The 17,107-nt window shown below is 40.5% G+C and overlaps 3 protein-coding genes across 4 annotated transcripts; 2 read left to right on the top strand and 1 right to left on the bottom strand.

The window, feature by feature from the left end:
- Positions 1-22: 22 nt before the first annotated feature.
- tfe3b (transcription factor binding to IGHM enhancer 3b) lies at positions 23-8,373 on the top strand. Of its 2 annotated transcripts, none has more exons than XM_061069675.1 (9): positions 23-341; positions 2,505-2,730; positions 2,826-3,050; positions 3,559-3,654; positions 4,400-4,511; positions 4,609-4,665; positions 4,916-4,991; positions 5,130-5,295; positions 6,151-8,373. In XM_061069675.1, exons 2-9 carry the CDS (start codon positions 2,539-2,541, stop codon positions 6,607-6,609), a joined length of 1,383 nt encoding a protein of 460 aa, XP_060925658.1. In that variant the 5' UTR covers positions 23-341; positions 2,505-2,538; the 3' UTR covers positions 6,610-8,373. The 2 variants fall into 2 exon arrangements, with proteins under 2 accessions (XP_060925658.1, XP_060925659.1); XM_061069676.1 differs by having other exon boundaries at positions 5,148-5,295.
- A 36-nt stretch (positions 8,374-8,409) lies between these two features.
- si:dkey-245f22.3 (uncharacterized protein LOC492819 homolog) lies at positions 8,410-9,757 on the bottom strand. Its single transcript, XM_061069282.1, has 4 exons — positions 9,703-9,757; positions 9,419-9,562; positions 8,790-9,014; positions 8,410-8,696 (listed from the first exon to the last, which is right to left on the bottom strand). Exons 1-4 carry the CDS (start codon positions 9,755-9,757, stop codon positions 8,410-8,412), a joined length of 711 nt encoding a protein of 236 aa, XP_060925265.1.
- Positions 9,758-10,764: 1,007 nt separating this feature from the next.
- cxxc1b (CXXC finger protein 1b) lies at positions 10,765-16,981 on the top strand. The gene is made up of 14 exons (XM_061069680.1): positions 10,765-10,867; positions 11,564-11,679; positions 11,785-11,885; positions 11,983-12,119; positions 12,508-12,663; positions 13,207-13,353; positions 13,444-13,551; positions 13,657-13,835; positions 14,486-14,693; positions 15,407-15,517; positions 15,615-15,664; positions 15,744-15,840; positions 16,002-16,154; positions 16,580-16,981. Exons 1-14 carry the CDS (start codon positions 10,865-10,867, stop codon positions 16,724-16,726), a joined length of 1,713 nt encoding a protein of 570 aa, XP_060925663.1. The 5' UTR covers positions 10,765-10,864; the 3' UTR covers positions 16,727-16,981.
- The last annotated feature ends 126 nt before the right edge of the window (positions 16,982-17,107 follow it).

Below are 17,107 nucleotides of genomic sequence, written 5' to 3' on the forward strand. Positions count from 1 at the left end.
TTTTGCTTTTGTATCTGCACCTTCACTGCGCATGACCCATCTCCACATGTATGTACCTCTTTTAAAACCTCTTTTACATGGGATCAGATCTGGTGTATTATTGTGACCGTCATTTTGAAGTCTCGGAGGCCGCTGTGAGAGTGAAGTGAAGTCACAGCTGTCAGGTTCCGGGTAACGTGGATGACCTCAGCCCGTCGGCCCGAGGTAAACAAGGCTGGAGGAGCTGCGGCTAGCGACTGTTCCAGAGCCCGGATTCACCGACTAACAGACATGGCAAAGAAAGCGAAGGACTTCGGGGTTTCGTGGCTGTGATCACGCTAAACAAGTCCACCACCATCACAGTACGTGTGTTTGTCTTCCTTCTCGAGTTAGCTCGCTCGGTAGCATTAGCTTCAGGGGAGAACTGACGGCTGCTAGCCACTTAGCTAAACTGCAACTTCCTACTTCGACTCCGCTGTGTCCGTGTCGTGAGGGGCTGTGGTTTCTCCTCACGACAGGAATGTTCGCTCTCCCTGATGGAAGGAGACCGTGAAGCCACCACAGAGCTACTGTTGTGTAAATGACAGCTTCAGTCGTGTTGTGTGCGCCATTAGCAGCACGGAGCTGTCAAGGGAACCGCGCTAACTCATGGCGCTAGATTAGAGCTAGCCAAAAATAGAGATTACGAAAACAGCTAAACGCAGACCGGCTGAGCGCTGACTATACGTGGTTCAAATGGCTCCCAATCCAAATAAAACATTGAAGTGACTCTCAGGGAATCAGACGTGTGCGGGTTTGATGGCAGCGTGTGGGTCAGAAGAGACGAGGACCACGTTTAACACAACAGAGCCATGGGGAAGAAGCCATACTGAGAAAGAAGCGCCATGTAAACACACGCATGCACAACTTGCAACAACATGAATCCATGTACACGTGTAATGAAAAGTCCCAGTGTACAGACTCTGGGATCCGTGTCCACGCAGACACTACCGGACCAAAACCACTCTGTAATCCACGTGGTCAGATGTAGTGATCTGGGTCTTGTAATGGAATATTTTCATACAGGACACAGCAATACAATTATCATTCTGGAGTTTAATTCTTACCCAGCTGAGGAGGCCACATCTGAAAGGCTTCCAGGAGCAATATGCATAGTGTTACCTTGAGCTAAACTCTGACTATGAGTCTTGAACCACAGAAATACATCTTTCAGTAAACTTCTTCTACATAAATGTAATTTGTTTCATTGCACATATCTAAATACAAAATGTCCCATCACAGTCTTTGCTGATAAACAGGGCCACTAAAGGCAGACAATATGGATGCTGGTGTGAGGTGTGTGGTAAGAGTGTGGTTAATATCCAGCCGATCTTTCAGAGGAAGAGGTTTGGAGCTGAAATTGGTGAAACTATATCAGGTCTCACATTAGAAGAGAGATTGTACAAAGTGGCAGTATAAGTAGACAGTATAAGATACAAAATGAAACTAGAAAAAAAAGTCTGGAATTTCCCCACAGCAGTTTAGCACAAGTCGTCTTATACAGAGCCAAGACAAATTATTCATAATAGAAAGCCGTTGCCCCCCCATTACCAGTTTTACCAGTTACCAGGATGATATCAAGGAGGGTGGATGAACTTATGTTCAGCACAGTCTCCATAACATCAAGCAGGAAGGCAGATCAGCAAATGAATACCAGGAAGAAGGGGGGGCTGCTGGGATCAGATTTAATAAAGTTAAACTACAAACGGTGAAGTTTACTGGATGTCCACCTGTGTTCAGTTATGCTGCTCGTCACTAATCCATCTGTAAACTTTTGACAGTGAACTACAGTCGAGGTTTGAAGGGGACGGTCTTGACCCTGACACACAAGACAAATCTTGGCCATACTATTGGAGTTTCACCACAGGAGATGGTGTGAAAAACCATTTTAAAATCCAAGATATTGAGACAGTCAATGCTTTCAAATGCCTCGAATTCAGATAACAGCAGTAAGAAAGAAGAGTCTGAAAAAGAGACATTTGAGACTGTAATTCTGGAAGTGAGAACTTCCCCATAGTATCTCAGTTTCTATAGAACGTACTACAATGTATTAAACTGAAGCCTGAATCATATGTGATTGTGTAATATAGGGGACACATAACTGTGAATTCAGGAACTGTAGATAGATACATAGATAGGAAGAGAAATTTTGAAAAACACTGTATGAGTGTTATGTGAGATTTCTCAAATTATTCTGCAGGTAAATTGTCTCTGTCGCTAAATATCAGATTTGTAATCACAGTTGTATGAGATGTGTACAAGTTTTTCGTATAGAAGTTTATTTGTGATATTCTAAACCAAATGCAGTTGTTGAAACCAATGGTGGAAGGGACCTCTCTATAGGTCCCTATAACCTCAGCACTAGAATACTACAGTTGATTACTTTAATGATAGAGTCCTGTAAAACTCGAAGTACATAACATGCTGTGAATTAGTTGTATTATAAACTATCTACAATTATTCTTTGCTCTGTTTTTTGTCTCCAGCTCCATCCTTAGATCTGGACCTGTCTCCTCAGCCATGTCGTCACGTGTGTTGCTGCGGCAGCAGCTGATGCGAGAACAAGCCCAGGAGCAGGAGAGACGCGAGGCCCAGCAGCAGGCCTCTGCCTCTCAGCTCCGGGCCTCCGACTCCACTCCAGCCATCTCTGTCACACTTCCCCCAAATGCTGCCCGTCCCCCTCCGGCACAGGTGCCAGTGGAGGTGCTAAAGGTACGCATGTTTATATGTTCATCACTTGTGTTCTTTATGTTGTAAAGTCTGATTATCTCAGAACATCTGTCCCTAACAACTGTTCAAATGATCAGGTGCAGACCCACTTGGAGAACCCCACCAAGTACCACATCCGGCAGGCACAGAGGCAGCAGGTGAAGCAGTACCTCTCCACCACCCTGGGCAACAATGCAGTTACTCAGACCCTGGGGTTGTCCCCTGTGCAGCAGTCCAGCTCTGCTCCTGAAGCGGCCCCCACTGCCAGCAGCGTCCCCAACAGTCCCATGGCTCAGCTCAACATCGGATCCAACAAGGAGGAAGTAAGGAAAAAATCCTGTTAACAGTGATTTTACTTCTTATGTGTGGCTTTGACTTTCTGCCACAGCAGATTACACAACCTTGTCAAAAGTTGCGTTTCTGCAAAATGACAGTGTTTTTTTTTTTGTCTGCTTGTTGCTCACTTCTTGCTTAATTACTTTTCGTTTGTTTTCCAGTAATTTGACCAAAGGTCCCACTGTAATGATGCATGCCTTTTTTCATCATACCCCTCTTGACCTGTTGTCACAATAAGATGTTAAATACTGCACCGAGTGTTTAACCAAGCAGGTCCTCCTCCTGCACGCTTTCCTGCCTTTGAAACCAGGCCCCCTCATAGCTGTTACATTGGTTTAAATGTGAAGTGTTGGTATTCAAGCTTCAATTAAGACTGTTTAAGGTTACAAAGTTCACTAAACACATGCATGCTATGTTGATTACTTTTACACATTTAACCCTGAGGGCCTTACTACCTTTTGACAATCTGTGTTTTCTCTCCACTGCTTTATCTAGATTGACGATGTGATCGACGACATCATTAGTCTTGAATCCAGTTTTAATGACGACATCATTTCGTTGATTGACTCAGGTCTTCAGTTACCTAGCACGGTATGCAGAACAATGTATTTGCTGAATACTTCCTCTTTTAAGTTCCCTTCTTCTGTAACTCTGCAAAGACAGAATAGCACTGTCGATTTCACTGTGGATTTCAGGCGGCTCTGTCGCATTAGCCTTTTAGACCCAGAGTGTTTTTCTTCTGTGTGGAATTCTGAAGTCGTGGGAGCAAATATACACTTTTGGCACTCAGATACTATTCGTCACAGAAGTGCTGCCTGGGCGGGGTGAAGCCAGAGAACTCAAGAGGGGAGAACCAAGACTAAGTGGATTGTGCTCATAAGTGCAACGTAAAGCTGCCAGGTTAACAGCACATTTTTCTGATAAGTAAGGGCTTGCCAAATTTTTTTTTTGCTGTGAAACATAAAATGAGGATTATGGTGATGCTGTTGGAGGAAAAGAAAAAAAGGCAAATTGAGGTAAAAAGGTTATGTAACTTTTGACATAGCACCGGGTGTGGCTTTTTGGCTGTAATATGTAGGAATTTATTGTATTTTTTAAGTTATCATTTTTAGTTTTAAATTGTAAATGTCTTTTCTTTTCGCCTCGGTTGTACTTGCAATCGTGTAGAAGCATTTGTTTGACGCCACAAAATCAGTTTTCATTCTGTATTGAGGAACTGGCATCTGTGAACCATTAAACAGAAATAGGGAAGACGTCCTTTTTGAACATATGTTTCTAGTTTTATGACACTAAGTGACCATTTAGGGCAAATGTTTAAACGTGTATTTTCTTGAAGCTCCCAGGAAATCTTTTGGACTTGTACCATAGCCCTGGAATGGCAACAACCACTCTCACAGTCAGCAACTCCTGCCCTGCTGATCTTCCACAAATTAAAAGGGAAATAACAGGTTCGGTAGCTTACTTTCGCAATCATACGTCTGTATTCTTTTGTGTGAAACGTTTGATTACATTTCATTGTGTGAAACACTGAATTTTGTCTTTTAGATACAGATTCCAAAGCAATAATGAAAGAAAGGCAGAAGAAAGACAACCATAACCTCAGTAAGTCAAGCTTTACTAAACACAGTTCAGATCACTTGCTGTATCTATGCAACAACAGCCGGAAGTAATATAGTTAGATCAGGTGTGACATTTTTAGGTAAACTCGAGGATTATTCATTTGATCTCTTTCTTCGCTCATGTCCATGTTTTACCAAATATCAAAGTCTTACTTGGTAACAACTGATTGTCTGAGGTAGAATTATGTGTCATTGCTTTTCCTCTCTTTCGGCTCATTCTCGCTTATCTACAGTTGAGCGGAGGCGCAGATTCAACATCAACGACCGTATAAAGGAGCTTGGGCAGCTAATACCCAAGTCGGCTGACTCGTAAGTTGTGCTAGGTTTTTTTCTTGTTTTCTTGATATAAAATATATGAACTTGTAGTGTTTGAGTTTCAGTTTTGATTGTCTACAACTGTTGTGTATTTATAAAAAGTAATCAGGTTTTATGTCCTGGTCTTTACTGATATGGCAATGACGACAGAGAGATGCGTTGGAACAAAGGGACCATTCTGAAGGCCTCTGTAGACTACATCAGGAAGCTTCAGAAGGAGCAGCAGAGAGCCAAGGACACTGAGATGCGACAGAAAAAGCTGGAGCAAGCTAACCACAGTCTGATGTTACGCATCAAGGTCAGTGTTTATTGGTCAGCTGTGTTGGTGTGTCGCATGTCCAAGAAATACAAAAGCTAGGATTTTGCTTTCCTAGGTTTGATAGATAATTTGGCAGGATTCAACAAATGTGGGGGCTTTTGAACTTAGATACAAGGATGCACATGCACACCACAAGCACAGGTGAAACACATTTTTGCATATTCCAGAGATGATAAAGCAAATGTGTGCCGGGAAACTGCACTCTGTTGCAAAGACATGTTCTACCAAATCATTATAGCTACAGTTAGCCTGCTTCTAAACCTGCCTCAGTGCAGACTTCATGTGCCGTGAACTGATATCTTATCAGTTCATGATTTTAGGAAATTTTTTATAAAAGATCATCTATTTGTAGCTTTACCTGCAGGTCTAATGGTATCAGATGCTAATTAGAAGGTAAACACGGCGAGCACTTTCTTCTGCCAAGGCTAACACCCTATCTCGGCATGTGAAAGAAGTGAGCTAAAAATTCCTGTATTCAACAGACAACCAAACAATCGCCAATGAAAACATAATGAAAGGGGCTGTATGAGAGTCATGTCTGCACATAAAGTATGGACAGTTGCTGTGTCACTAAAGGAGGCATTACAGAAAAGATGGTAGATAATGGAAACTATTTGTTCATTAATTAAAATGTTAAATTAGATTTCTATGTTTTAGTGGTAGGGCCTGAATAAAGTAAAGATTCAACTCATTGCTTGTGCAGCTTTAATCAATCTTATTTGCCAACAACGCTGAAATTTAAAATTTTAATATAATGCAGTTTGTTGGAAAAACTACTTTAAACATGCAAAAGGGCATTGCGTCTGAATGTAAATGTGCCGCTGTTCCTTTCAGGAACTGGAAATACAGGCAAATCTCCACGGCCTCTCCAATTCCACCAGCGTCTCCTCTGGTCTGGGCTCCGACCCTTCCCTGCTCCAGCAGCAGTCGATCCTACAGAGTGGCCAGTGTCTGCCTCCCAGTGCAGGAGGACTGTCCTCTCAGAACCTCCTCAGTCTGGGGGCCATGGGACAGCCTCTGCCTGCCTCCTTCCTGTCTCCGCCCTCCTCGGACTCTCCTGCAGGAGTCACCTTGAACAGCCCCTTGGACATTGGCAGCCTAAGCTTCGCCGAGCTGGACGACCACTCGGCCTCAGCGCTCTACCCTGACGTGAGCTTGGGAGACATTCTTATGGACGACGGCTGCACCCTGTCTCCAGATAGGTTAGGGGACCCACTCTTCTCCCCTCTGTCACCAGGTGCCTCTAAATCCAGCAGTCGCAGGAGCAGCCTTGAAATGGACGAGGACTTGTGATGAGCCCTGTGTGGCGGTCAGAGACTTAGGGACAAGAATGTCAGGAAGTCTATCGTTAAATAATCATAGTTTTATAGTACTATACAGTAGAATTGAATTTAGAAAATCCAGACTAGCTAACATACAGATCAAAAGTAACATCAACTTTGCAGCAGGAGAAAGTAACTTCTTCTTTTCTCTGCAGTACAGACCGAGTTCTTCTCCTATGTGTTTGGAGCAGGTCAGATGATTATTTCTAGATTTGTAAATGCAATCTTATGAAAACCGAATATTGTATATATAATAAGGCATGGACTTAGCATTAAGAAACAAATAGAATATTTTTAAAGATTTTCCTCTGAGATTGAACAGGGATTTAAAGTTTGTTTGAATTTATTACAGCACGTGCTCATTTATAGGGAAAAAAGCTGTGAGGTTAATTTTTCATGACAATAATGCGTGACAAACTTATTATTAAGAGATACCGACACACAATATGTGTTTTTATTTTTATTTTTTAACTGACTGGAATCAGGGTTTGTTAATAGCAGTCGCACACTCATCTATGTTGGGTTGTTTCACCAGCAGCTTCAGAAGGGATCTTTGTAAAATGGATTGGCACATGTGAAATATTTACGGCATATTGTATATAAGAATATTTTATTTTGAGCAATTTTATTGCACCTTATTGTATGGCAGTCTATGCATTTTATGAGAGCTTTTTGTCTGTTTGTATTCCTTTTACATACAGTGGACAACTGATGCCCAGGTTGCATGTATCTGTACTAAACCTTAAGAGCAGTGGAGAATCACTTGCTGCTGCAGCTAGTTAGCCAAAGCAGGACTTCTTCCAGAGTAGCTACGGATTACATTTCAGCGTTTTATTTTTTACATATATCCCACAGTCAGTGGAAATGCAAGACAGTGCAGAACAATTGTATCTTTTACAATAGTACTGTAGCTCATTACATGTTTTTTTGATACCTGAATAATAGTTTGATGAGTAGTTTCTCCTGACTAATATCTGTGTTGTCAGTAATAGATTGTCTCAATTAACCTCGATGATCACCGAATGATTTTAACTTGTTCGCATGTTCAACCAAGATTGTGGCTTTTTTTTTTTTTAAAGATCAAAATTGATATATCTGTTATTTGATCACTGTAGTATGATTTCAGAGGGGGCGTTAACCTTTTAAACCAACCACTAGTCTCAGTGATGTAACAATAAGGTATAACTGTTGTGTCAAAACCTGCAATGCAATTATTATTCTATAAAATAGACACAAACTTAAGAAAGGCATTTCATTTGTCAGATGCTTTAAGAAAACTTTATGTTATTCAACGTGTTTTGAGAAAGTACCTGCATATGTGTAGTTGTTGGTTTAGTTTTTTAACACTGATGTACTGTATTTTATTTCCAGCACCAACCTCCAAGTTAATGACACAGTAACATTCTTAACTATTCTTTGAGCTGTGGTAAAAAAACAGACATTAGGAATCATAATACTTTAGATCGTGGTACTGAGTGACATCGATTGGCGTTTAGAGGGGTTTTAAGGAATTGCTCTGTTACGCTAATTATGTCGTTCCCAGTCCCATAAGGTCAAGTATCTATCCTCAGCTAATTCAACTCCTTCTTAGTCACTCTCCACAATATTATCCTGTCTTACCCTGAAGTATGTTTGAGTGCTAACATGGACTGTTAACCATAAACGTAACATTTGTGTCTTGTCCCTACATGTTGGCTTTCAGAGGATTTTTAACAAATAAATGATTCCCATTGGTGCACGTCTGGATGTGGTCATTTCTTCTCGGACGTTGTCAGTGGTAGAGCATTTGAGAGATTTCCATCGCGAGGTCCAGGCACTCAGTTGCCTGAAGGCAGATGTCAGACATTGGGCAGTCGCAGAGGAAACAGCGAAGCCCCAGGCAGCTGCAGAGGTTGCAGTGGTGGGTGATTTCCAGGAGAGGCTGCAGGGTGGCAGGCCCGCAGCCACACAGATCTGAGCACAGCGACCAGACACACTCGCTGCACCCTCTCACGGTGGTCAACAGACAGTCCAGTGGATGGCAGAAGAGACACGCCAGGAGGATTGCAGCACAGAGGTCTCACATAGGACAGAGAGTGAGAAAGAAAAGAAAAGTTAGAGGAAGAAAATTCTTTCAAGAAGCGGCGAGATGCAACAGTTCAGGGTCCTTACCCTCTTTGTCTGGCTCTTTGACACTTGTGGTCTTCTGACTTTCTTGACTCATTGATTTGAACGCCTGATCCACCTCATATACAGAGCAGGCCTCCATGGAGTGTGGCAGCAGGGCACATAGAGGCTTAGGCTGCTCCTTCTCTACTAAGCTGGGGATACAGGTGGACACCGCCCTGGACAGTCCACCTTTTGGGTTATCATGCAAGTTGGATTCAACAGGGTTTTCTGAAGCAGACATAAAGAAAATAATGAATCACTAGAACATTTTCTGTTTTATAACCATGTGGTGGAAATAAATTATCCAAAGTATGCGTTCAGTTCAAAAGAAGCAAAAGCTCAATTTCCCTTTGTCACAACCGGATATCTGGGAGTGACCATAGGGACTCATAGATCAATCTGCCTTAATATGGAGTAACAATGGGCTTTTGTTAATACTCCATTTACAGCAGTACAAACTGTCACTGTGAAGCTCATAAGTGTCCTTATAAAACTACATTTACACCTCTCGTTTTTATATGTGTATTGAAATCTGCTCTGAATAACAAGTGACTTCAGGCAAAGCTTCTGTACAGTAAGAACAAGGTAGATCAGCGGTGGAACTGCCGCCCATCACTCACAGTATCTCTCACCTGCAGAGACGCTGTCAGCTTTAATGTGTGCCTGTAAATCTCTGGGTTTGGACTCATGGAGCTGTAGCTTGTCAACACTCTCCTCATCCACTTGTTCATTTACATCTGCACAATTCAGTTTGTCATCCATCATGGCATCATCTACTTCAGGACAAAAGGAAGCACAATCACTCATATGACATGATTCTTATGTTTTGAAGTTACCTTCAAACATAAATTATTCTCTCATTAGAATTGTGATGTAAAAGTGAAAGAAAAACTTCATTATGCTGTGTACCACAGACCCAGAGTCAGAATTATAGCGGAGGCAAAGGAATAGCGTTTGTGATGAGTGGACATCTTAGTAATGGCAAGGAAGTTAATCTATTATTGATCTCCATTTTGGAAACATTAACAATGATGAATCTTGGCACACAGCTATCCTAACAGTTATATGAGAATGTGAGATTTTGCTCGTTAATTATTCATGTCTTGAAGCAATACTTACCTTACATTGACAGATTTTTTTCATTAGCACATACAAGAGGTGCAACATAAGTAGTTCATCTATTGGAATTATTTAATTATATTTTAGTATTTAGTATTTGTATTATATACTTTGATTATTATATTTCATAAAGGAATTTAATGAAAGTGAAATTAATAAATAAACGTTGATTCAGTTAACCTGATTTATGTAATTAAGGACTACCACCACTCAATCTTGAACACTGTGTTTCCAAAGACATATAAGTTACATTTTGTGTGACTCATCCCTGTAAGGAATCCACAATCATCAATCTGTCGTTGTTATGCAAAGCCGGAGATGGTTAAGAAATATATTGTACTTACTTTAGATGAAGCAGATGCAGCCTTAATCACAAACACATTGTTTCAGTGAACCTGCAACAGAGGTGCTGCAACAGCCCCCCCCCCCCCCCTCTCTCTCTCTCTCTCTCTCTCTCTCTCTCTCTCTCTCTCTCTCTCTCTCTCTCTCTCTCTCTCTCTCTCTCCTTTAAGCACAGTGGTTAGCGAAACTGTTATACTGCAACACACCTAAACCTAAAATGTGTCCTATCTAATAGTAAATAATAGTTGTATTTCATTTATTATAATTATAATTATTATAATAATTATAATGATTAAAATCATTATAATAATGTTATGATTATTATGATGTATGTTTTCAGTTATATTCTACAGAATTCCTGCCGGGCCAAGTGGAAACGTCATTTGTAAGATAATCCAGCAGGTGGCGAAGGTGTAAAGCTGGAAGCCAATTTTTACCGCGAAGAAGAACACCGACCAATCACCAGTGATACTTGAACGAAAAGCAACGATTTTACCCGATTGTGAACCAAGCCACTTCCGGTGTATGCCTCCTTACCATTCTATTAGCTCCCGAGCTAACAGCTTCTGGGTTTTTATTTTATTTGTCGTGCGGTCAGAAGTTTGAGATTTCAAATCATGGTAAGTATTTGGAAAATACTTATTTTCTCTCGGTTAAGCTAAGTAAGCTAATTCATTTTGACCACCAATAGGTTACACGGCCTAGACTTTGCCTCCGACGGGAGCTTGTTTTGATCCAACCCCAGTTTCACCGGTTTATATTTAGGTCATCTTGAAGTAGAATTTAAAAATATAGATTTTACAGCTTTGTGCTTATGTTTTACAGCAACGCAAGTTAGCCCACCAATGTAATCTGTGAATTATACTCTAGCGGATGCGAATTGACTACTATTGAAGCTAGTTTTAGCACGTTAAGTGACCCTAGGTTTGTGTGTAAACAAAGCAACTGTTAAAAACACATGTTGTTTGCTATTTACCAGTTGCTAATACTTTTAACCGTGTCTGTGATTCATTACATTAAGTTGTCTTTCCAGACTGTACTAGCTAATGATATAGCAAACAGTAACAAACACTAACTTCAGTATGATGGAATATGCAAACTTAACCGTATGAAACCAACACGTTTCATACGTTAGACAACAAGTCTTTACAGTGTAATAAAGACTAAACAACTGGCGTTAGTCAATAATAATATGATACATTCGTGCCTAGTTTGTAATCACAACAGACACAAAATCTCCTGCATGATCCATTATGTCTGATAACTAAGCCTCCATCTGTTTTAATGTGTTTTTGCATGTGTGTTCTGCTTTCCAGGACAGTGACATGTCAGACAACGACCCCAGGCCAGGGCCTGAGACCAGTAGCCTGGAGGGAGAGAATGCACCACTCTACTGTATCTGCCGGAAACCTGACATAAACTGCTTCATGATGTGAGTTCCAACACCTCTGCTCTACTTTCTATCAGTCGATTTTTTGTATATAGATACAGTGGTGCACAAACCTGATTTTTAAATTTTTACTTCACCCCCTGACAGTGGTTGTGATAACTGCAATGAATGGTTCCACGGCCACTGCATTAACATCACGGAGAAGAAGGCAAAGGCAATCCGTGAATGGTACTGCATAAAATGCAGAGGTGAGGAAATGTCTTTGTTTATCTCACACTTGAGAAGTGCTATATATCACAAACCATGTAAATGGATAATATATTTCTTTACTCTCCCTGTTTGCAGATAAAAACTCTCTGTTGGAAATAAAGTACAGAACGAAGAAAATCAAGGAGAGGGATTCTGAAGCTGAAAGATCTGACAGGGTTTACAGCAGCCCGAGTACCCCTGACTATAGGAGTGAGAGGAGGCGTGGATCAAAAGTAAGATGTATATATAACACGATCCAAGATCTGTATTGCGGTCTTTTACAGTTTTATAATGTACTTTTGAGAATTTGCTGACTTGACTCATTCCATGGACTTATGTATTTATGCAATTTAAAAGGCAATATGTGATTAAACACACTGGATATAACCTCTTCAATAGTTTGTTTATGTTGGTCTTGAAGTTAACTAAATAGTTTACACTAGAAAATAGTAGGTATTTTGTAGTTTGTTTAGTGTATTTATACTCGTACACAATCATTTGTAATGTACTCTAAATATTCTTAGCACCACTCATTTTGCAGCATTGTGTGAATATGTGAATACATTCCCCTAAAAAGCAGCGTCTCTAAATATTGATTCTTAATTTTTTGTTTTTTGTCAGGTGAAGCGTTCAGTCCGAATGTGTGGGGAATGTGAGCCCTGCAAACGGACTGAGGACTGTACCAAGTGTGACTTCTGCAAGGACATGAAAAAGTTCGGAGGCCCGAACAAAATCCGACAGAAGTGCAGGTTCAGGCAATGTGTGGTCCGAGCCAGGGTGAGAGACTTTATCTTGTTTTGCTTCAGTGAACACGATATCTCAGAACGGAATTTCTTATAATATGGCACCAATATTCTCTTAGACTCCAGCAGGAACTGATCAGAATTTTAGCTATCAACAGTCAAGGTCATTCAAACCTCACAAAACACATTTTTAACTATAACTCAAAACTTAATTAACTATGCTAAACAACTCAATACCCTTTCTATTAAATCACTCCAAAGTCATTACAACATATGATTGGAGGCTGGACAGTAATAGATGTTTAATGCAACGTCCCTGTTTGGCAGAGGCATATAACCATGAGAGGATAATTCTATTTATATTAGATTATGCCACATGCTAGTAATGCATAATTTACATATTAACTTATCAGAGAGCAGTCTAGAAGAATATATGTATATATATGTGTCTATAATGTCTATAAATCTGACAGCAATCCTAGAATCCATTAGCGCTCCCTGATCTCTGATGTATTTATGCACTCCCTTGTTGCCGTGTCAGAAAATTTACAACCTGTTGCTTTTTGTTTTTGAACAGAAAATGCTGCGTGTGAAGGATGAGGAATTCTCTTTGCGGGAAAGGAGAGAAAATTCCCACCACAGGAGGAGACGGTACTCTGACGACTACGACAGTGAGGCAGAGCTGTACCAGAAGTACAAGTCAGCGGGACTTGAAGACAGCATGGTAGCTGACATGATATTGTTGCAAATGTAAATCTGCAAAAAACTCTGAATCCAGAACTGTATGTTGAGTGGCTGCTCTCCTCTCACCCAGGCATGGGCCAGTGATGACGACGAGGAGCCTCCATTCAGTCCTGTCATGCGAAAGAAAGCAGTGAAGGTGAAACACGTCAAGAGACGAGAAAAGAAGTTAGACAAAAAAGTAAGACTTGAATTCTCTTTTACGTTTACTTCTGTAAATTAGTAAACAACATAAATGGTAGTAACACATTTGGTCTTCTACTTGTTTTTTATTGAATCTATCCAGAAAGAGTCCCGTCGCCACAAACAGAAGCAGAAGCACAAAGACAGAACCAGGCACAGTGAGAAGGGCGAGTTACGGGATAGCGGAGGGCAACGTCAGTGTCTGGGACCATCCTGTGTGGAGGCATCAAGACCCAGCTCCAAATACTGCTCTGAGGAGTGTGGCATGAAATTAGCTGCCAAGTAAGCACTCTCACGTTTCACTTGTTTTGTTCCTTTCTGTTTCCATTAGCTTTTACACTGTGTTTCAGGTACAGCATAGAATCAACAAAGCAAAAATATTTTTTGTGTTCAAATAAAGTTTTTAAGTTTTAAGTTTTTCCCAAATTGACCCAATAATTGGAACCTGTTTCATACCTCTGCTTAGAATGAAGCAAAGGTCTAAATCCTTTTGGTTGAACTATTAACAGTTTTTTGTTTTCAAATGACAGTACTACTGCTCCACCTAGTGTTAGAAGTTTTAAATGTGCTACTGAGTTCTACAGTTTTTTTTTGTCTCAATTTGAATAATCTGATATCAACTAATGAAACCCAAAGGCAGGATGCTTGTTTGCAAAGTTACAACTATGAAGTCATTGAGGAGCTGGACATAGTAAAAAGCCATATATAAGATGTGGACAAATATTTCAGTGAATCAGATTTGACTTGATTCAGGAAATCAGTATTGATATCCAGCCCTACTTTAATGCTGTTAAATGCTGCAGTAGTTGATTAGCTGTATTGTCTTATAGGTCAGTATTACATTAGGTCTTGTTACAAACCGAAATCAGAACTTTTAATTTTGTATTTTTTACTTTGCACTGACGATGATTAATCCGCCTTTTGATCGACAGCCGGATTTATGAGATCCTCCCCCAGCGCATCCAGCAGTGGCAGCAGAGTCCCTGCATTGCTGAGGAGCATGGGAAGAAGCAGCTTGAGCGCATCCGCCGGGATCAGCAGAACGCAAGGCTGCGCCTCACCGACATGGAGCGACGCTTCCACGAACTGGAGGGTATCATTACCAAGGCCAAGCAGCAGGCGGTTCAGCAGGATGAGGAGGTGAGCTGGTAGCAGCCTGCACTTCCACCTTTTACATGAACAAACTACTTTTCAGTCGGGGGGGCCTATACCGATATTTGGGAGTAAAATACCTATGGCCATAAGAAAATTGAACATACATTAATGGCGGAGATATCTAAGATGTCGCTATCAAACCCTAATGACAAATACATTTAATTTCAGCCAAATATATACAAATTGAATAAAGAATTAAAATGTAAACATAAATGCACATCTTTTCTGCATTGTTTACTCTGTTAACTGAAACATGTCATATTGGGGAATATCAACGCTCAAAAGATGTTGATATGTCTGTGAAAGACTTATCGGCATATATTGGCCAACCAAAATATCTGTCCGGCTTCAATTCTTTCACTTGAGCAAAGGTTGGGAAAATAAACACATAAGGTACTAACTTTATATAACATGTTAAAGTTATGTGCAGGTTTTGTTCATTATGTTTACAATTCTATTGACTGATTATAATAAAGATTGGATTGATACTGTGATATCTGTGATGTAATTTATGGTGGTGTGAAAACCTCATAGCTGAAACTCTATTCTGTATAAACCGCTTCTTCCCTCTGGCTCTGGTCCAAGTGAGGCTCGTCCTTTGAAACTGCAATCTCAGACATTTCTGTTTGTTTGATGCTGCAGAAGAAGAACATAGACTGAAAGAACACTGTGATGAATGGTTCTCTCTCCTGTTGCAGGTGAATGAAGGTGATAGCGAGGACACAGATCTGCAGATTTTCTGTGTGTCCTGTAGTCATCCCATCAACCCAAAGGTGGCGCTGAAACATATGGAGAAATGTTATGCAAAGGTAATTAATTTGTGTTTCTGCCTCTAAGCATCTCATATATGCACAAATAAAAGAATATTGACTAATAACATTTCTTTCCTCATGAATATGTTGACAGTATGAGAGTCAGACCTCCTTTGGCTCCATGTACCCTACAAAAATAGAAGGGTAAGAAAAATAAATATACCCAACGCTTTACCAATTTTCCCTGATGCACTTGATTTACTAACTTTTTATTTTTCCACAGAGCAACCAGACTCTTCTGTGATGTGTACAATCCCCAGAGCAAAACGTACTGTAAAAGGCTTCAAGTTTTGTGTCCAGAACATTCCAGAGATCCCAAGGTCAGTGAAGTCCTCTAAACTTTCACTATGATTTCTAGGACTCACTAGACCTACCAACTAAAACGGGAAAATAATGACAGTAAAAGCTTGTTAAACTTTCAGTTTCTTTGAGAAGAGTTTCCTATTTTACATTCGATGTTTCTCTCTTCTGCGCTGCCCAGATCCAAGTAGATGAGGTGTGTGGATGTCCTCTGGTGAAGGACGTGTTTGTGCTGACAGGAGAATATTGTAGAGTCCCCAAAAGGAAATGCAACAGACATTACAACTGGGAAAAGCTAAGGAGAGCTGAGGTGGACTTGGAGCGAGTCAGGGTGGTAAGTTTAACTTCAAGAACGATGCTTTGATCTAAAGGGTCAGAACTTTGTTATTTATTGGAAATTCTGTCAATTTTTCAATCGTAAAACAATGAGTGAAGTGATAAATATCTGACTTGCTGGTGCTAACCGTAGACTGTATATAAAGATGGAAGGCTCATCTCATTTCCCCCTACTGTACTGAATTGAAGCCAAAATATCCTGTATTTTGACTTTTTATTTTGACACATGTCCTATCCAATAACATGGGGTAGGCAGGTTCTATGACCTATACTGCAGCCAGCCACCAGTGAGATGCTTTGGCTTCCCTTTCGGGAGCTGTCATGTCACCCATCTTTGTGGACAGTGTATGGCGCCAATGCTAACTAACTTAAAACATCCGTTACAACATCCTCAGCATTAACCTGTGCTTCTGTTCCCCACAGTGGTACAAGTTGGACGAGCTCTTTGAACAGGAGCGTAACGTCAGGACAGCAATGACCAACAGAGCTGGCCTGCTCGCTCTGATGCTGCATCAGACTATTCAGCACGACCCCGTGACAACTGATCTCCGTGGCAGCAAGGATAGGTAGTGGACCTAGTCCGCCTCCTCTGTTGATCACTTATCTGATCACACATCATATGAGATTTGTGTGTAAAGGATTAATCTTATCGAACATGACCATCGTTTTGATGACAACTGGTTTTCTAACTAGATAATTATTTTAAAAGCTTTGTATATTAACTAATTTTAAGTGGTAAATGGATATATATTTTCCTGACTGGTACTGCTGATTGAAAACTGCTGTTTTTGTTATGAACACCCTGAATAAACACAGTGAACTTGCTCCAAGTGAGGTTTGTGTTAATGATATAAACATTAGTTGTTCTATCATTTCAGTTGGCCTTTGTACCATCAATATGTACAAAATGTCATAATTTTTAACCATTACTAATTTGCCTGAAACTAAACC

Source organism: Limanda limanda, chromosome 4 (assembly GCF_963576545.1).
Source record: "Limanda limanda chromosome 4, fLimLim1.1, whole genome shotgun sequence".
Taxonomy (NCBI): domain Eukaryota; kingdom Metazoa; phylum Chordata; class Actinopteri; order Pleuronectiformes; family Pleuronectidae; genus Limanda; species Limanda limanda.